General features: G+C 45.3%; 1 protein-coding gene and 1 long non-coding RNA gene across 6 annotated transcripts in view; one reads left to right on the plus strand and one right to left on the minus strand.

Moving 5' to 3' along the window:
* The window catches only part of NTMT2 (N-terminal Xaa-Pro-Lys N-methyltransferase 2), a 68691-nt gene extending 48318 nt beyond the window's left edge, over positions 1–20373 (minus strand). For 2 of the 5 annotated variants that reach the window (XR_011811046.1, XM_021268386.4), the window contains exons 1-2: positions 7092–7414; positions 282–457 (exon numbers count right to left, since the gene is read on the minus strand). Coding sequence is in view for 3 of the 5 variants with exons in the window: in XM_021268386.4 (XP_021124061.1) it covers positions 282–457; positions 7092–7335 (420 nt within the window). In the remaining 2 variants the exon portion in view is untranslated. Of the gene's footprint in view, positions 1–281; positions 458–3159; positions 3365–7091; positions 7415–19174; positions 19264–19607 lie in introns of those variants that run through there. The other 3 variants (XM_072041871.1, XM_072041870.1, XR_005267595.2) reach the window with 3 other exon arrangements.
* Positions 3357–12032, plus strand: LOC140003082 (uncharacterized). Its single transcript, XR_011811066.1, has 3 exons — positions 3357–3493; positions 7697–7974; positions 8744–12032. It is a non-coding gene; the product is annotated as an uncharacterized lncRNA (long non-coding RNA).
* Positions 20374–20517: the final 144 nt, after the last annotated feature.

A 20517-nucleotide genomic window follows, 5' to 3' on the forward strand; every position in this document is an offset into this window, starting at 1 on the left:
TAGGAAGTCCTTGCACAGTCCCCTTTGCAAGCTTCTGAGTGTGAGAAAAGGATGCAAAACAGGTAAAAAACAACATACAGCCAGGCAAAATATGTATTCAGGATGATGCGTGCTCTGGCAGGATGCATGTAAATTATATGTTCCTAGCCCCCATCGCAGGCAGTTACGACGTGCGCTTCATGCATATCAAATATGACATATGGTGCCATTTACAATACTGCATGTCGCTTATGCCACACACCACCGCTGTCTCTTGCAGAAGATGGGATTAAATGACTCACCCCAACAAACTTCCTGAGAAATTCCCTGGAGGATTCAATGTCTGTATTGGAGAGCTCAATGTAGTCTCCCATCATGCCCTCTTCTGTGGCTGGTACCTCCTGGTAGAAGTGTTTGGCCCTGGCGTAGAACTGCATCTCCCCATTGATAACTTGACTTGTTAAAGCGTAAAGTTTCACTGTAGGCAGATAAATCATTGTTTTATTGTTAATGACAGATATTTCTGGGTTAGTTTTATTGTTCTGGAGGCATGGTGGTGAAAAGCTATGAATCTAAATTGAGCCCCCATATCAGCAAACCTCTGTTTCAAAAGCAAAGGTAGAGGGAAGGGTGTTGGATTTAATCCTGCAAGGCTGTGAAAGGACACAGCACCTCTTGGGCACATTCAGTGCCTCCCAGGCTCAGACCTCGTTTGTCATTACACAGTACAATTTCCCATCGGTGAAAAATCATTTCAGTTTGAAGATGAACATTCATGCCAGAGAGAGAAATGGGGCTGGTTTTCTCCCCGAATTGCTGTGGGCAGAGTTTTATGGCTGTACAGGATCCACACTTCTGCTGTCACAAACCTAACCGCCCCTTACGGCCTGCACATTTCCATATACGCTTTCCAGCCATTGACAGCTGCGTGGAGAGAGTAGCACAAGAGTGCAGATGAATGAGGCACTTGCTCTCGTTTATTTTTAGTGATACTGTACAGTCTGGGGCACTGCGAGTAAGCTGAACCCACGAGCAGATGGTACTCTCAGGCCTCGAAGACTATACAGAGGGGAAGGATAATTTACAAGAGAGAGTCCTAAATTTTCTTCCATCATAGATCAGGGAGCAAAATAATAAAACTCCTGTGTGCAGAGGCTTGGATATTTCTTTTCATTGCTTGGCTATTTGCTGGTAATAAACAGCAATCCTAACTTTGAGGCTGTTTTATCAGAACCTGCGAGTTCTGTTGGGTGAAGGCTTATTGGCCCCCATTCAATGAAGAACTGAGATCTATGTACTGCATCTGTTTCTCTTCTGTACTTGTGTGTTGGCATATCAAACGTAGTTATGTTTCATAGCTCAAAATTTGGGACGCAGGCAGGTCAGAAACTGTTTGGAAACCAGCAGCTCTTTCTGTCCCCCCCACATGCAGGTGCACGGGCATTTTTTTGTGTACGAGGAGCTGTTCCCAGCCGGGCCTTCCAAGAAAACCACGACTACAAGCCTGGGGGTGAAAGCCAAGCAATAAGGAGGGATGGAGTCACTCTGGGAGTGTCTTTGTGAGCACCACTTTGCAGCGTGAGCCCAGCCCTGCTGCAGACTTCCAGCGTGCTCAGGGAACTGGAAGCGAGCAAGCAGCAAACACCTTGCTGTTAAGGACAAGGGAGCAGGATTTGGTCGCTGCTCAACGTCTGCCTTCTGGGGGCTGAATCTTTAAAACTGCTGCTGGTAACGCTGGCAGGGCTCTGAACAAGCCGTGCCTTGCTTGCCCCGCTGGGAGCAGGAGCTATGCCCTCCGCTCAGAGGATGAGAGCTAGGCCAGAGAGCCCGAACACAAGCCTGGAATGGATTTATTGAGGGCAAGCAAGCTCAGCAGGGAATGATAAGTGTGTGCCTGCCCATCCTCAGCGGGAGAATGACATTTTGGAGGCAAATGAGGGGGGACAAAGGAAGTCGGATGGAGAATAATTACCACCAAGGACCACTCAGAACAGAATAGTGCTATTGGGTTACACACCAGCAGCATGCCCGGCATATCCTTCATCCAACAAAAGCAGCATTACCAGCCCCTCTTGTCATCACCTGCTTAAGTCAACTGCCGAACGGATACTATTAAAGCTTTAATCCATTACACATTTATGTTATGCCTGAGAAATTTATACCACAAGAAGCACTGAGCCCAGCAAGGGTCAAACCTGGGAGTTTTACACACTCCCCTGATTATATTCACATTCTCAGAAGAAACCATTCAGCTGCAGAAATTAATATGAAAGGGGCAGCAGCCAATCCCCAGCACTACTTGGCCAGGGTGGCTCCCGGAGCCTGGGAAATAAAGGCTCCATTGGTGGTAGGGATTCTTCCAGTAAATGATCTCCATCCTCCCCCGGGAGCGGCACCAGCTTGTTTTCTCTGGGTCTTGTTTTCTCCATTGCAGATGCCAGCCTGTCTGGTGAACAGAACTGAATCCCCTGATGCTGCTTTACAAGATCTTCCCTATGAGAGTCCAGTGATGATTTCTAGGGTTTGTTTAATGGGACTATCAAGGGACTGTGATTTATCCCGTTCCGCTAGACTGAAGGGAAATGCATTTACAGGCTGTCTGCACACTAGGACAGGGTGTTGCAGGCAGCTGGCAGCACGCATGACAAATATTCAGGGTCCTTCTACTCAATACATGAGCCTGACCCGAGGCAACACATGGAGACGATATGCTGCTCAGGATATCAGATCTGTAGTGTGTGCTCTCAGATTTCTCACTCAGAAGCAGTGTCAGGCTCGCAGAATGCCTGCCGGGGCTCGCATGCACACACCAGCTGACTTCGGCTCCTCCCTGGCCAGCTGGGGCCCCAGAGCCCTGCCTTATGTGCTGGCATCTGAAACCACCTCTGGTCTGAACATCCACAGGGTCTTTTTTTTCTCTACCCAGCGAACTTTGCAAAGATCTTTTTGTGCAAGTGTCCCCCTCTGAGGGCACGCAAGGACACTGGCTAAAAGGGTGGCACTGTACCCACAGCCTCCTCCTGCAGAGCCACAGAACCTCGCTCCCGGAGCGTGCGACCTACACAGATGATTTCCACCTCTCTGCTCCCTCAGTGTTTCTCCTCCCTCTCATGAATTTGCATCGCTGCCAACTCTCCCAACCCACAACCCAATTTTCCAGACACAACCAATCACCCTCACCTCTGATCTGCCTCGCAGCTGTGCCTGGCATGCAGGCTCGAGCAGCAGGACCAGAGGGAGCAGGAGGTTTGCCAGCTTGCAGGAATCTACCGCAAAAGAGGAGTGCGAGGAGACACATGTCCTTGGTGGCAGCTAGCGTTGCAGCTCTGCTCCAGCACGCCTCCCCCTCATCACAGGACCTGTCTAGCCAGAGGCATCTTCCCATTCCGCGACCCACGTGGGACTATCTCCTGCATCAGGAAATGAAATACTTGTGAGGTCTGTTGCTGACACACAGCCTGATTTCAGTGCACTCCACGAAGCAGGGCACAGGCAGGACAGGATGATGGAGCCTGTAAGTCTCACACAGGCTGCGGGGGGAGGCAGCTCTCACAAAGTTTGCAGTGTTAACTTAGGTGCCTTGTAATGTTTCCTGTTAGGAATGTGTTTCTAGTAAAGTGAGAAGAAACTTTTTAGCGTGGCATGCAGCCTCTCAGCTCAACCTGCTGGCAAGGCTCTCAAGCAGCGAAGGCTAAAAGGAACCCACTGGCAAAGGGGGCTGAGAGCAGAAACTGGCCCCTAAAGGTCACCCGCAGTCATGAGGTGTTAGCAATTTCCAGTTGCTGCAGACGTGGTCTGGATGCTGAGTGGTGACCTAGATCTGAATGCCAGCCCCTGGGCTAGACAGGGAACATCTACCTAAGCCCTTTTTCCCTGCAAAGTCCAAAAATGCTATCTCCTTTTTTTTTTTTTTTTTTCTATGGATCAGCTCAAAATGTTGTTTCCCTTTTCTGATCTAAAACTCTAGAGAAATGGGACCCCATAATACACAGGACTGGGCACAATCCCAACCTGCAGTACACGTTCTTGGTTGCAGGGTTTGCTCAGCTAAATTTCCCTGGCAGAAGCAAATGTTGCAAGTAATTTTTTTGAAGTTTTTATTTGTGAACATTATTTTGTGGCTCCAACTGCTTTCTGCGAGATATTGAACTAATTCCAGTTTGGCCGGGTATTCCCTTTTAAATGCAACATCTGCTTTGTGCATCAGCTGAAAAATAGTTATCTAGGTGCAGGGCACAATTCACCTCTCTGCTATGGTCCGAGAACCATTTAAGCCCTGTTTTATTGAGGATGAACATCAGCCCACCCCCTAGAGCAGATTTTACTTAGACACGTGCCTCACATACTGAAACATTTGGCTCTGTGGACTGATCATCAGAGTTTTCCACTGCAGATCTCACCCCACTGGCACCAAGTCCCACAGCCCACGTAAACACATGCACTGTTTCCAAAATCTGCGTAGCTTCATTAAAGTCCACAGGGCTTAGGGGCATTCACACGCATTTAAGTACGCTGTTGGACCAGGGCCTAAAGTTACTCATGTCTTTTATTTATAAATGTTACCCCAGCCTGTAAAAATGACATGTTTCTCTTAACAGGCTGTGATACCAGATATGCTCAGCTCATAGGTAAACATGCCTAAGTGATCCCCCACTGAACCTAGGAACAGAGGGGTGGGGAAGTGTGGAGTTTGCATGGTTTGAAGTAAACTTTGTACCTTGGTGACTCTTGGTTTCAGGGAAAGTTCCAGTGTGAGGCCTGATTTCAGTGTAATTATTCATGCGTAGGGTTAAGCACACGCATAAGTACCCTGCTAGGTCAGAGTCCTGGTGTTGTATTCCTGGTTTAATTCTGTTTACACAGAGATATCTGGATCTAGCTGTGAAGTTCAGTTCATTTCTGGTCAGTTCCACTCTGAACTGAACTGGAAAATGTCATTGTGCAGAGATGTTCGGACCTACCACGTTCTTTCCTCTCCATCACAGAGAGCACAGGATCACAGGATAGATCACAGGATCACTGGATTGGAAGGCACCTAAAGAGGTCGCTAGTCCAAATTTCTGCTCAAAGCAGGGATGCAAATGAGGTTGGATGAGGTTCCTTTGGTCTTTATTCATCTGTCTTGAAAGCCTGCAGTGATGCAGAATTGTTTAACCTCCCAGGGCAACCTTTTCCAAGGCCTGACTGTCCACACACAAAGATTTTTCCTTATAGCCAGTCTGAACTTCTCTAGTTTCAATTTATGCCCACGGTCTCCTGTCCTCCACCTCACACCACTGTGAAGAGCTTGGCTATACAGGTCACTGATGAAGATGTTAAACAGGACAGTTCCCCGCTGACCTCAAGATTGAATATGATTTATTAACTATGACTTTCTGAGCCCAACCACCCGACCATTTTTTACCCATCTGATTGTCCACCTACCCGGACCATGACATGCATACTGTGGACTCAACAGTACATTTTCCACGGGGTCCAACTGATTTGGGTATGCTGGCAATAAAGTGGAAAACTTTAGAGAAGTTGTAATAATGACTCAGAGCATGAAAAACCTGGCAGAGGGACTCTTCAGTCTGACAGGTAAACATTTTGCAAAGTTTGTTGGCTAGGAATGGAAATTCAAATAAAATTCAGACCAAAAATGAAATATAGTTTTAAGAGAGTGAAGTAATTAGGCCTGGTAACAGCTTAATTATGTACTGATGAATTCTCAGTCATTTGCAGCTCTTAAACCAAGTTATTTTTGTCTTCATAAATATATACTGTGAGCCAGGCATAAGTTATAAGCATGATCCAGGAACTTTTATGTGAAATTCAAAGCTAGATGTTCATAACAGTACCTTCTAGTCATAAAATGATCTACCAGTACTTACATTAGCTGTTACATTGTAGGAAATCCTGCTCAGTTTCTAATATGTTGTGTTTATTTTCAAAACAAATGAAAGAATAACATTGTCATAGACTTCTTGAGATTACATCGACCTATAATTAACTTTCCTTCCTTTCCATCTTTCCTTCCTTTCCATCGTTCATAGCTACCTGCCACTAGGGACAGGAGTATTTACCTTCCACGGTTCATTTTAGATAGCGGAAGATACTGCTGTATGTGAAAAGCCACATCAAAATACTATGAAAACATGGAAATACTTCTTCTCTTTACAGACTCGTGAATTCTAGCATCTTGAGCAGAGTTCTTACTGGGGTCTGTACAATTTTACAGACTTGGGTAATCCACTTGCCTATACGGATCTTTCAATCAGGAAGGAGCCCTCAAGAATTCACTCTGAAGCACTGGTTAGTAGGTTGGGCAGACACAGCCCTTCCATCTTAAATTACTACAGTTCTAACGTTGAGTGGAAGCCGAAAAATTCTGCTTAAAAAGTAATATGGTAACATAATAAAGCTTCAAGTCAAATCTGCTTTTAGGTATACTGTCCTGGGAAAATTCTGGTTCTTATTCAGGGTCAAAGTTTCATAAGAAGTGAACATTCTTTTCCTGCATGTAAAAAAACCAAAATCTTGGCATCCTGTACTTTTCACTGAAATTAGGCTATAAACAAATGTTTTCAAAGCATATTCCTCCCAGATAACTGTGGGCTAGACAGCCTGCTGCAGAGAACTGGATTACAGCCTCTTGATAAAAAATTTTAAAAAGCATTACCTTGCAAGCACTTGTCCAAAGCAATCCGTATGACAAAGCTAAGGACACACCAAGAAACAATGGAGCAGGTATCGGGCAGCAGAAAGTACGGCCTGTCAGCTCTGCTACTCTGGGATTTGTCCTTCCAAGTTCCGAATAGGTCAATTCATGTTTTAAATGGTGAGAAGAAAGGGTGCCATCACCCAGAAACTAAACTTTCCTTCACTCTTGTGTTTTTTTTTTTCCTTGCCCTTCTCTGCAAATCTGTGGAATATTCAGGTTAAACACCAGGGTACTGAGTTAAAGGGAGAGAGAGAGTAACAAACAGTGTAGTTAGTACTATAGGCTCCCTAGCAGGGCTTCTCAAAACGACTATTTTTGTCATTAGTGTGTCTGCACCCTGCCACCTAACATGACACGTCCTTCCGGACGTTGTCACACACGCACACATGCTGCTGCCCATATTACTTACCCAGGGGAAGCTTTTCCAGCAGATAAAGGTAACTCTGAAAGAAGTCATTCTGGATTGCCTTATGCAAGTCAAAGGACATGCTGTGGCGACAGAGTTCTTCGTCTGTCTTGTGCCAGCGCGACTTAAAAGCCAAATGTGCTCCTTTATATGCCATGATGAAGACGTTTTTCGCAAGGGCAGACGGTTGTTGTGCCCGGTGCTTCCTGGAGGACCTGTCCTTCCAAAGAGACAGAGGCAGCGTCATTTAAACCGTGGCACTGTGCTGTCATTCTATATTGGGGTGTGTGTCTAGAGCAGCGCAGGGGGCGGAGGCGGGCGAGAGGGGAGTGAGAAACGCTGGCTCTTGGCACTTCCTCCGAGTAATCTCTGGAGTGTCGCCCTCCGAAACAAGCAGGTGCTGGAAAGCGATAAAAACCTCAACCAGGAAATTGCTTAGCCAGGGTAAAAGTATATCTACTCCGAAAAAGAGTGGCTTTAATTCAATTAGGTTTCTCTTTTCCTAATCTATTCAGCCTTCACTTCAAAGAAACTCAGATACTATCCAGGGTCTCCCATCTCCCTCTTTAATCTCACAGGGCAATTTTGTTTCTCTGCCTCTCCCTTAGGATCTGTTTTTCAATCCGGGGCAGCCAAGAGGAAGGCCAGAAGACCAGAACACAGACATACCTTTATAGAAATGGTGTGCCCTAGTAAATTGTGATAATTGCAAGCAATGAGCAAACAATAGGTTCAACTTCATGCTTTGCTGCTGTGTATGGCAGGACAAGCTCTTCTCTACACACTGTCGTGTCTGCCCGGGGTTACTGAAGCTGTTTAAATGGTCCAGGCTATCTCATCTGCAGTGGCTGACGGGAAGAAATTGCTGTCTGGGAGCAGAGGAATGGTAAGGGCTTTTGTTTTAGCGAACAAAATGCATGGAAGAACAAAAGGAGATAAACTGCCCATTAATAAACTTGGACAAATACATCAGCTGTAAAAGAGGGGGAGGTTCAGGCCGTTACAACAGCAAAAGTCTGGAAGAGAGGGAGGAGGGTCAAAAGCTGAAATGCTTTTAGGATGGAGAACGGTAAGCTGCTGAAGGGAGCTGTGTGCTGTACGTACAGCACATCCCAGAGCAGGATCAGGCCCTCAGCAAGGGACAAGGACAGAAATGTACGGCTTCAAAATCTTTTTTGTCACTCAGCAGCTCAGGTACTTGGTATAGTACAGATTCACATCTGCAAAGGTACCTGGCAAGGTACCTCCGGGGGCTTTGTGCCGATGGCACTGACCTCCACACGTTGTGCCTGGGAGCCTGACCTGTCTGGTCAGCGCTGTGAACCAACTCAGTTGCCAGAAACATGCAAGAAGGGAGGCAGAAACATGCAGCTGAGGATGGGGTGGGGAGAGTGGAATCATGGCAGGGGTTAGAACAGCTCTGGGGCCACTGCACCAAAGCCTGAGACCTCCCTACGTTCTTCAGCCCTCCTTAGAAACTCCAGCCATCCCTTGGAATAACTCAAGACTCAATTTTTCTTCCGTGCTACAATCTAGCAGAGAAGCATAAGGCTCTCTCCAACTGTTTGTGATATATCTGGGCCCAGACACAATCCTGGTTTATCTCCTGGTTTTCTCACAAATCTGGCCCTTTCTCTTTGCTTATCTATTTCCAGCCACTTGCCAGTAAGTGAGCCAGCAGCGGATGTCTCAAGACAGCATGTGAACGCTTCGGAAAGACGTTGCACAAGCTCACTTTGTCACCGACAAAAGACACCCCGAGGAACTCACGGCCCACCTGCTCTGCATTTGACATCGTGCTTCACATTTGTCAAGGCTCTGGTTTTGGCAGTGGCCATTGTGTAGCACAGTGACCTCCCTGCTTAGAGACAGAAAAGCCTCCAAGCATGAAACCTAAGCCGTGGTGTCTCCTAGTGGAGTCGAGTGCTAGGACAGCACGGTTGAGCGTGCTGGGACCACAGCCTCAGGGCTCCCCATAGCTTTGACACCCATGAGGTCACTGAACGAGGTTTACTGGATTGCTTCTTTAGACCAAGTGGCTTTAACTGGTTTTGTCCCACTGAAAAAGAGTGAAGATCCATGGAAGGCTGAATAAACACTCGTTATATTCATTCTATTTGCATGTAATCAAGCCTAAGTCCCTGTTCAAAATAGCTTTATAATCTAAGAGCAACTAAGGGAGGCACACTGAGTCCTCAGATGCTAGGGCAGCTGAGTAGGTGAGTCACAACAGCACCAAGCCTTTTAAAGCACTTTCAAAGCACTTCCTATTGCTGTCAAAGGTTAGACAGAAACAGATTTATGCCCAGAAGTGCCTGAAAAAGACCACAGAAATTGCTTTTTTTTACAAAAAGTGGATGCCATATTTTCTGCCTATTTGTCAGCAGCAGCATTGCAATGTCTCCTGCTAAGAACTACTCAAAACTCTGCTTGCTTCACACTGCCTCCTAGCTCGTTGTTTTCAGCAGGATTGGTACCGATCTACCTAGAAGCTGCAAACAGTTCATGTACTAATGTATAGCCTGTATCTCCACTAACAAGAAGAGTGAGGATTGAGTATGGGTACAGTGGCACCCATACGACTTGTAGTGTCACTGCTGAAATGTGAGTCAGCCCACTTCTCAACTTTAGTTTCCTTTCCTAAATGGCCTTTTCCCAATGGTCAGTTTCCCAAAATTGACTCTTTCTGAAGTTTTTTGAGGCAGACAAGCCTACCTTTTTTTTGATAGTAGAGATGCTGAAGAATCTGGACTTCTGGGTGAAGTCCTACACTAAAATAACAGTAGACACAGCCATCATGCATGACAGTCATTGCCTTATACAGCTTCTCATCTAAAATAAGAATGTGTTTGTATTTAAGAGAGTAAACAAATAGTTCCTCCATCTGTCTTCTTCCTCCTCCTTGTGAGATCAGGCAGCCCAAGGACATGAGGTTTATCACAGACTAAAATGAAGGATCAGCTAGAGTGGCTCCTAGCTGGAGTTAAAATACCTGCAGCTGATCTCTGCCTGAGGGTAGCAGGTTTAAAATAAGGTATCAGATGGCTTATGATGAGTCACTGCAAGATCCAAAGCAGCTTTGCTTGTTGGAGCATCAGAGAGAGCTTGGACTTACTTTTATACTAGTAGGCAACTGCCTCTGCAGATCTGAGCTGTACTTGCTACTTCTGAAACACATCAGCTGCACAGAAGAGAAAAAGGGAAACATGTGCACTAGCTCCACATATCATGCAGGTCATAAAGGGTCAATTTGGCCTTTAAATTACTGTGTTCTGCTTACAAAACACCTGGTATGCAATGTGATTTCCACACGGACAGGCCATCAGGATTGCTGTAAGATGTCTCTTTATCTTAAAAAGGCATCTATATTAATTCTTCTCACGCCTGGCATACGATGTCAGCAATAAATGTGGTTAAAGCGAGTAATTTTTGTTTTATCTTTGACAACAAGTTTTTAAAAGTTCCTGAAAACCACAGGATCATGTTGATAGAAGAGGCACAGGCCGAGAGCACACGTGCAGCTATGAGGGCAGTGCAGAACAGCTGCAGGTTGGGCGGCAGGTGGTAACCTTCATAACCGACTTTGCTGCAGCCCGAAAAGCGACTGCCTGGATTGTTCTGCCTGCAGCTCCAGCCACTGATTCAGAGCAACAGTGGATGCCAGTGCCTGGGTGCTGAGCTGGGAAAGAGCAACGTGACAATGAATGAACTAATTGTCTGACTTGTTGAAGTCCAGAACTCTTAGTCACAATCCTCACCCACCTAAACTCCACTCCTGGGTCCAATTAGACTCAGCGATCTTCAGACGTATTGCTGTGAAAATAATTAGTTTTTCAGTTGAGCGCGGAATTGAGAAAAAACAGTGTTTTGGGTAGATGAGAAACTGAAATATTTCTCGTCTCAGACGAATAAGAAAATCCTGTGTCAGGCCAAACAAAATGTTTTGTTTTGTTTGCAGGGTTACTTCCCTTCTACTTCTTTGTTTATTTGTAATTAAATTTAGGTAAATGTGGTTTCAGTGTACCATTTACAAGTGCAAACAATAATAATGTTGTTGTCACCAGTAGAGCAGTCAGTCTCGCAAAATCACTCTGTGGCAAAAGGACACAAGGAAATGCAGAGCAAAACAGGTCCCTGGGCAAAGACCCAATCCCTGGGATAAGACTTCTGATCTCTCATGAGAAATCCTCTCTTTGAAGCACATTTCCAAAGCAGAGTTCACTGCCTGTAGGTCAGGATGACTCACGCCCTTCGGGGCACATCCTGCACAATTCCCGTGCCCTTTCACGGGTACAGTCACAGCAGCAATCTGTTATCATTTATGCAATTGGAATTTAGCAATCTGGAATTCCATCTCAAGCAACAAAACGCAGCATGGGAGCCCTATGGGTAAAGACATTATAATTCATGTAAATGAAATTGGCCAGAGCTTTATCCCTATGGAGGGAATACGCAGTTCTTGCCTTCAAATCCTTCTAGCTCTGGAGCCAACACTAAATTATGTTTTTAAGGGAGCGAGCGAAGCCAGTCTTAGGTAGGAGTGGGAGCCTGCCTCGTGATGCCTCAAGCACAGCGACAGTCACAGTGGGGCCCTGATTTGGAGATCCACAAACAGTGTGCTAACGCAAATAGCGATATTTGGGGAGGACTCCTGCATGCTTTGGCTGGGAGGCTTTTATTTGGTTCTGGTTAGGGACTCTCAGTAGTGCTGGGGCTGGAGGGAAGGAAGGGCAGGGTTCCTGACGAAACTGCAGCGGGGGCTGCTCTGTTGTTCTTGATAAGAAGCATGACAGCTGTGCCCACAACATCTGGTTTTCATTGAACCCTAGTGAGAGTTCCTTGCTGAGTCTCTTCCACCCCATATGTGGTGGTTTAATTGATGGAGCCTGAGAAGGTTTTAGGTCCAGCGTGGAATGCCGCCTTTCACTGTGATATGTGACTCCAGATACAGTAAGGGCTGGGCTGCTCAGAGTCATCTTTTAAAAGCATTTCTTCTCGATATTGCATTTTGTATATATTGCCCTCTGTTGGCTCGAGTGCATGATAAAGCTCCTTCTCTAGGTGAAAGCTAACAAAAACCTCCTTCTGGGTGAGTGGCAGGGCTTGTGGGTTTGGAAAATGCAGGATCAAGTTAGCTGCAGCCCCACGTGTGCGTGCACAGCTCACATCCCCCAGTGCTCTGCGTTTAAGAATGCAGGCACAGCTCTTTAACCAAGGAGGAAGGAGGTCTGGAGACTGGCTGTCTCGGCCACTGTGGACTGCACATGAGAAGGGAGTTTTAAGGAGTGACCGGAGGGTATAGTGGTTTGGTAAGCCAGGATAAAGAGGATGTTGCACGCTCAGGAAACAGTACAAAAAAACAATCCAGAAAAGCCTGTGGGAGAACTGGGCAAGTGGGAGATAAGCTAGACAATTTCTTTCAGCACTGGCACAGAACTGCCAGAAACACTTTGGTGAAAGGTCTCTCAGAGAGGCTTTATTTTCAATTCCAAAGCAAAAGAAAGATGGCAAACCACACCATCAAAGCTCCTTCTGCACACAGCACTGCCAGAAAAACATGCCTCTCCCACTTCCTTCTCAGTAGGATCCTTCCAACCTAAGGCTGCACTGACCCATCTGCTCAGACCAAAAAGCATCTCGCCTGGTTAGCTGGTCTCAAATGCCAAATGGCCACAATGTCTAGGGAAACAGCCTAAATCCACTAGCTGAGAAATGTGCTTTGGCTGAACAAGCTGCTCCCTCACAGCCACACTGCGTTTTTGTGAACCCCTAAAATACCCAGGCATGAAAGCTCCTATCCTGGGCAAACCAGAGCACACCCTAGCGATGTGATGGGACATGAGGGTGGTGATGCCAGGAGGGGATGGCCCTTCTCTGGAGTGTGAACATCATGAAAATACAGAAACTCCATCATAAAAATACAGACACTCCAACCTGAGGAACTAAAGGGTGCAACTGATAACAACAGATCTGTAGAAAGAAGTGGTGTGAGCAGGCCATGGGTTAGGCAGGCCATTTAACCTGAAATTTGTCAGAGGGGGAGCAGGCTTATCAGAGAGGCTGAGGTGTAAAGATCCAGGCCTTCAGATCCGGAGCTCTGTGGATCCCTCTCTGCTGTTGTCTAGGAGTGCAAACGTCAGATTGGCATTCCCTTGGTCTGGTAGGGCAGCACACTTCATAGCACCAGTGGAGAACATCCTTCTTGTTAGGACAGTTAAAGCTAGACTGGAAAACGTGTTCTGTGAGCTGCAGGGCCACACGATGCCTCTGACTTACTGCTGCTACCTGAAATAACCTCCATGCCTCCTCTCATTGCCACCTGTTGTGAAAGACGGATCCTGGACAAGAGACTGCCTGTGCTGGGGCCAGCCCAGAGCTGCTCTGGGACAGCTTGGCCAGCCCATTCATCTGTGTTGTCTGGCTGGTGTGCAGAGTGACTGACCCCTCACTGCTGCCAAACAGCTGAACTTCTACCTGGCAGCTGGATTGCACGGACCTCAAGGAATTTAATGAAATTTCAGACGCTGTGCACATCTTTCAATAGTGACTGCGCTTGGCCACCATGTCAAGAAGTTATTAGCCAGAGGAAGATGAGACCCGATGAATGCAGGGATCGGTAACACAGGATAAAACTCATTTCCTGAGGAAGCCAAAGGAAAACAAGCTGAAAGGGAAAAAGAAAAGTTGATTGTAGGAAATGAGTCTGACCAGTGAGCTTGAAAGGCGTCTTCCACCTTTAGCTCCTGAGAAGGTACGGTCTGGCAGAAGCCACAGGGTGCAGTTCCAGGGAACTGGAAATTAGAGGGCAGCAGGAGCTGTAAGCAGCATTTGTACTGGATCAGTAGAAGCATCATGAGTACATTAGCCCCTGCGTTTCAGATAGAATGTGTCTGTGACATTGCTGGCTGGGATAACCTTCATCCTTAAATTGTCTTTGAGTTGCATGGAATTTCACAGTAGTAGGAACTACGCAGTTAAATCCTGTGCATGCCTTGGAACATTAAACGTAGTTTCTGAAGACTAAGTGGTACTTATAAAGGGGCAAAAAAAAACAGATTAAGCCTGGGCAGCATAAACTCAAAGGAACATGGATTGCAGGGACTATAAAAACAGCTCTTACCAAGAGGAGTGGCTGCAAAAGACACCTTCATTCAGAATTGAAAGTAGAAACACAAATGATGAAGACTGGAAACTATTTGCTTTGCATGAACCCTTTCTATCTGAGCTCGCAGACTAGAAACATTCAAAAGCCAAACGGGTGTGTGTTGTCCTTCGGAACTGAAAAATAATCAAGACATGAAAAGTTCGAGATGGTTAATGCTTCCTCCAGAGGCTGGGGATTAGAAGTCTGGGCAAGTAGCAGAGGAGGAAAAAAAGAATAAAATAAAAGAAGAAACTCTTAAGTGACCTGACAAGGGAAACTTAAATCTTATTTTTAAAGGGTTAGGTTGTACTAAAGCTTGAAAAATTAAATCCACAGCTGTCTCCAGAGTACTATATCTCACTAAGAAAGCTTCAAGTAAGTTTATCATGTATCCAACACCTAGACATTGGACCTCAGGGACCACTAGGATAATATTTCCTCTGGATTAGCAAGAAAGCTAGAAAGTGACATTTGTATGAGACTAAGTTTAAGGGGTTTTCTTATTATGAAATGATAAATGAAGAACGAGCTTACTGGGAAGGAAAGCTCTTACAGTTTGTAAATCTAACACATCCCTAGTTTTTCTTTAAAAAATGCACTGTTATCTCCTAAATTAATTTTACTTGGTGACATCAGTAATTTGATGTTTCTAAATCTATCATCTTCCCAGTGAGGATCAACAAGTTCTTTATGAGCAATATTTTTAATCTTGTAATCCCCTTTATGAGGAATGCTTTTAATTTCAGAGATCACGAGCACTGGCATCGAGACAATATAATATATATGAAAAAAATCAAGACTGAAACTATAGGAAACACAGGATGGATCTGGCACAATTACAGTGCTTTCCTTCTTCTGGGATTCTTCAGTATTAGCCAATAAAGGCCAGGATATGCTGGAATGCTAGTAATTAACTCACCTCGCTGTGCCTTGCCATGACAACTGATATGCCCCTGGGTTCCAGGGAAATCTTGTGAATCATATCAGATGCAGTACTTAGCCTGAGCTGGGTGAACTAAGGACAAGCTTATTAAGTTAACTTTGAAATCTGAAATCCAACAGCAAATTGGGTTTTGTACAAAAATGAAACTCAGACACCTATACAAAAGCCAGTGTTGGAGTTTCATTGGACAAAGCTCTTTTTATTTATTTTGCACTTTCTGTGTTAGTCTAAAGCCTGCTGGTGTTAAATACAGACCACAGATCCACAAAGCAAAATGACTACAGTCTGTGGATGGGCTACAGTAACCTGGCATTACCCCTTTCTGCCCACAAGGCACATCAGTGACAACTGTTTTCCAGTACTACAGAAAATCCTCCGAGTTACACACCTATGTGCTACCCTGTGCCCATACAGATGCACATGCAGGAGGTGTAATGAAGAAAAGGCATACGTAGCGAAATTAAACAGTGAAAGCTAAACAAGGGGAATTACCTAAACAGCTCACAGATGGTAAGTAAATTACTTGAAAGCTGAAGGATTGTTTTTTCAACACACAGCTCAACAGCACTGTAAAACTTCCATTATTGTAACCCAGAAGCTCATGAGAAATAGTGATTACCAGAGCTCAGCTCCTGGGCTCTCATATATTCTTACCCATGGCTGTCTGGAGCAGGGCCTGATCCCCCTTCCTCCAGTGCTTTCCAGTCCCCTGGAAGGTGCAGCTACGATGCTGAAGAAATTTTCCTGACCCTGTGTTCCCTTCCTCCTCTCCTGCCTTCTGTTGCTCCTCATATGCCTTGTTTTTAAGGCAATCACCACCTTCTTCTGACACAAGCAGTCTCTTCTAAGCTCCCCATACACTCTACTCTCTTCCCTCACTGGGTTTCACAGTTTGCTGCTTCTGTGCTCAGCTGACAAGGACAGCACCTGGAACAAAAAACACTCCAGAGCTCAAACTGCTGGCAAATAACACCCACTACTGTCACAAACATTTTGGGAAGCTCCACAGGACAAAGATTTCAGGTCACTCTGCCTACTGACATCATTCCACCCAGAGCTGATGGCACAGGTAAGAGTACAAGGTGGGATGCAGGCAGCAAGCAAGTACAGACTTCAGGCTCTCCTAAGTGTGAGGGAGATGCTTTTGTGCATGATGAGCCTTCACTCCCTGCCATCATCTCCCAGCTGACTATCACATAAGTGACATTTGTTTTTACAAGCGGCTTTGTTGCATACATTTTTCCAGTTCCCACTCCAGCCTCACTGCCATAAATGCTTCTGGGAAGAGCAAGTAGGGTGAAGGGGCAACTGCACTAAATCAGAGAGAAGTAGAGATCATCACCAGAAGTAGATCTCATCATCCACGTTCTCTTTTCTACATTTAAAACCAGAAGGGACTTTCATGACCATCTAGTTGGCCCTTCAGTATTAATACACATCAAAGATCCCTACTCAGTGATACCTGCATCAAGACCAGCATACCAGTACCAAGCAGAAGGAATACTTCATCCCCTTAACAACATGAAGTCGTCCTTCTTATCTATTCTTACCTTCAGCTGAAGCATTAGAAATTGAAGATAATGGAAAAGATTTTGCATGTAAAGTGCTTTGCAAAATCTTTGCTTTTGTCTAAGAAAACAGACATCGCCTGAGACATTTTTAGTATACGGTTTCTCTTTTGAATCTGTTTGAATGAGTAACTTGTTTCATGTCAAATGACACTAAAGCAACACCACTTCAGGTAAAGTACCTACTCCTTACTCTTCCTTTGTCTTTTTTTTTTTTTTAAAGGCATTTTTTGTGCAAAGAATTTGATGATCACGTGCAGAATCCTTCTCTTTTGGAGGGGAGGGATGAAGAAGAGGGGGAATTCCTGATTTATGATCAAACGTAGGCTTGTTCAAGTGTAAAGGAGACCCCTTCTTGCAAACACTTAAGCTGGCACTTAACTTTATTACTGTGGCAAAATTAAGCATGTGCTTGAGTGGTTGCAGAGTCAGAACCATAAAATGTCATGGCCTTTATAGCTCTGAGTCTGCTTTCTGCCTGCTGCATCTAATAAACGTTAAGAGGTGAAATTCTGTCCCCATTGGGGTCAATGGAAAAATTCTCGTTGACTTTAGTGGAACCAGGATTTTGCATAAGAAACCTGCACCATCGTCACCGAGGTCCCCGAGACGGTATCAGCAGAGAGAGGCAACCTGCTCATTACTATGTGGTCAATTTTATATTTCATCTTTTTGTGTTTTCCTCGGTCTAATTAAAATGAACCCAAACTGAAAGCACATTATTGGCTCTTCCGATAGGGTTACTGCATTTCAGGGTGTCAGAAAATAAGCATAAATAAGATGCACAAGTTCTAGTGTACCATTTAGAGAACATACTGAAAATACACAACTCACTCTTCTGTTTTGTGTGCCTCGCAGCAAAATTCCCTCTTAAAGGGTTGATCCACTGAGGGAAAAAAAGGTAATGTACCATCATCGTGGTACATTTTTATAAATTCCAACACTTCTGAGGTCAGCCTTGCTTAGGAACTGAGTAAACTGGCATTTTTTCCGTAAGTAGCAACCCTCAAATCTCAAGTCAGGCAATGAAAGTCTACGTAGATGGTTGCTATTCCACATCATCAGCTGTGGCTGAGCTTGGGTACTGCATTCCTGCCCCGCAGGCTTGCGGAGGTGTGCACACAGAATTTATAACACTCCTGCTGCTGAGGAGCACTGAGGCACAAGATGGCTGAGGTCAGTTTACGACCAGCTGGATATACTTGCTCAGTCAAGTGTGCAAGAGTGCAAGGCCACCAAATGAAGTCGCTTTCACGGAAGTGAGCAATTCTGATTTGTATAAACCAAGGGAAAAAACAGCATACCCTTTGACCTATAGTGTCTAGTTAAAAGAAAGCTCTGCTTCTCTATGAAGAGATCTGTTTCTTTTCACATGTTTAAAATTTTCTTTTTACATCTAAAACAATGAAAATCTACAGCTAATTTTCCCCACTGGCTAAGTTGGCCGCAAATTGATGTATTTACTTAGGTCAGTGTCAAATTAGATATTGTAAAAAATACAAATCAAGCTCTCCAGAGACTCTTGTTCTCATTTCAGTCAAGTCTCACTTTCAAGGATAACTACAGCACCTAGTATTTACCAGCATGATCATGTGTTTTATTGAAAATGCCCTTCTCTTGTGTAGATGGTCCTGTCACTGCTGATCAAAAAGCCACTTGAGAATCATCTTGATCTATGTCCCAAGATTCATTCAATCAAGTAGAGTTAAGCCAGACTTTCTCTTTGCATATCAAATTTTACTTTGCCTCATCTCATTTCTTCCTTTTAATATAAACTTTAAGTCCAAGGCTTATTACCTTCATGCCTCAATCACTTACTATGTGACAGCACATCAGATCAACATCATCTGTATCCCCCACTGAGTTGCATAGCCTAATCACTTAAAATATTTACTCTGAAAGTCATCCTTTCAGATTGCTGTACTTTATTTCTGCTTATAAAAGGCATTACAGAAGTTTATACATAGTTCATTTTTGCAAGGCCTAGGAAAAGGTCCTGTATTCACCATTTTCCCCTTGAAACCCACGTATATTCTTTTACCTAAGAGGAAGATACCATCTTTCAGGGAGAGAGTACAAACCTCTGGGTTGGTTTCTTAATTTCTCAAGATAAAAACTAATCTATTATATTTTAATATTTTTTCCATACAAAAGCAATGTTGGTTATTTTATTTGATTCTTTTTCATGATGATGTTGAAGTAACTGGACAGGATTCAATAACACTTTAAAGCAATCAGAACCTCAGCCATTCTCTGTATGCAGCCTTGTTATAACAAAGGCCCATATAAAGCTCATTGAAGAAAGTGGAAACTTCTTTGTTAACTTCAAAATAAGGCTTAGTATCAATCTGGCTTAGCACTATGACAAATCTGTTTAAACTGAGAGAACAAGTAGGAAAAAAAAAAAAAAAACAACACAAAACAAACCTACCATGAGACAGGACAGGTGCTGTTCCTACTGCAGGTGTTGCTTCTATGTCATGGAGCATATTCTGTATATCTGGTTACATCTGTCCACATCTTGAGAAAAAATAAAAAAAAATCTCAGTTATACTTTCCACGGAGTCCCATCCAGCCTGGCCTAGGGCACTTCCAGGGATGGGGCATTCACAGTTTCTCTTTGCAACCTGTTCCAGTGCTTCATCACCCTCTGAGTGATTATTTGTGTGTACAAGCATACATATATACATAATTATGTATATGGTGGTATGGAGCAATGGAGTAACACCGCAATAGCAGTGGTATTACCCTGCAAGGGCAAGCTTGCTGCTTGATTCCCTCGCTGTTTGAGGACCTGTGCCATAATAGAGTGGCTGGAAAGCTGTGCAGATGAAAAGGATCTGGGGATGTTGGTCAATACTCACCTGAACATAAGCCAGCAGTGTGCCCAGGTGGCCAGGAAGGCCACCAGCATCCTGGCTTGTGTCAGGAATAGTGCAGCCAGCAGGGCCAGGGAGGCGGTCATTCCCCTGTACTCAGCTCTGGTGAGGCCGCACCTCAGGTGCTGTGTTCAGCTTTGGGCCCCTCACTACAAGAAGCACATCGAGGCCCTGGAGCATGTCCAGAGAAGGGCTGTGAAGCTGGTGAAGGGCCTGGGGCACAAGTCCTGTGAGGGGCGGCTGAGGGAACTGGGGGTGTTTGGGCTGAGGAAGAGGAGGCTCAGGGGAGACTTTATTGGTCTTTAAGAGTCTCTTCTTGGAGATAATTAGCATTAGGACTAGAGGAAATGGCCCCAAGTTGTGCCAGGGGAGGTTCAGGTTGGAAATTGAAGGAATTAAAGGAATTTCTTCTCAGAAGAGCAGTCAGACATTGGGATGGGTTGCCCAGGGAGGTGGTGGCATCACCATCGCTGGGGGTGTTTAAGGTTGGGTGTGGTGTTGAGGGACATAGTTTAGTGGGTGACATTGGTGGTAAGGTGATGGTTGGACCAGATGACCTTGAAGGCCTTTTCCAACCTTCGTGATTCTGTATTTCTGTGCTTCTCACCCCACCAGACCCCCAGCATTACACCTCCCCTCGAGGCGCCATCTTGTCAGCCCCTCGAGGGGGCAAACCCTGAGGCAGCGGGTGGGCAGCTAACGGCTGGGAGCACACCAGGCGGGCTGGAGGGAACCAAACACACACTGCACCGCGCCCTGAGGGGGCAGAGGGTGACACATGGGGACAAAAGGGGACAGAGAGGCCAGCCCTGAGCAAGGCAGGGAGCCAGCGGCCATCTCACGCCCTCAGGGGGGCTCCGCTCCCGCCTCACGGGCGCAGCCGAGGCCCCGCCAC

The sequence above is a fragment of the Anas platyrhynchos genome, chromosome 8 (genome assembly GCF_047663525.1).
Source record: "Anas platyrhynchos isolate ZD024472 breed Pekin duck chromosome 8, IASCAAS_PekinDuck_T2T, whole genome shotgun sequence".
Classification (NCBI taxonomy): Eukaryota; Metazoa; Chordata; class Aves; order Anseriformes; family Anatidae; genus Anas; species Anas platyrhynchos.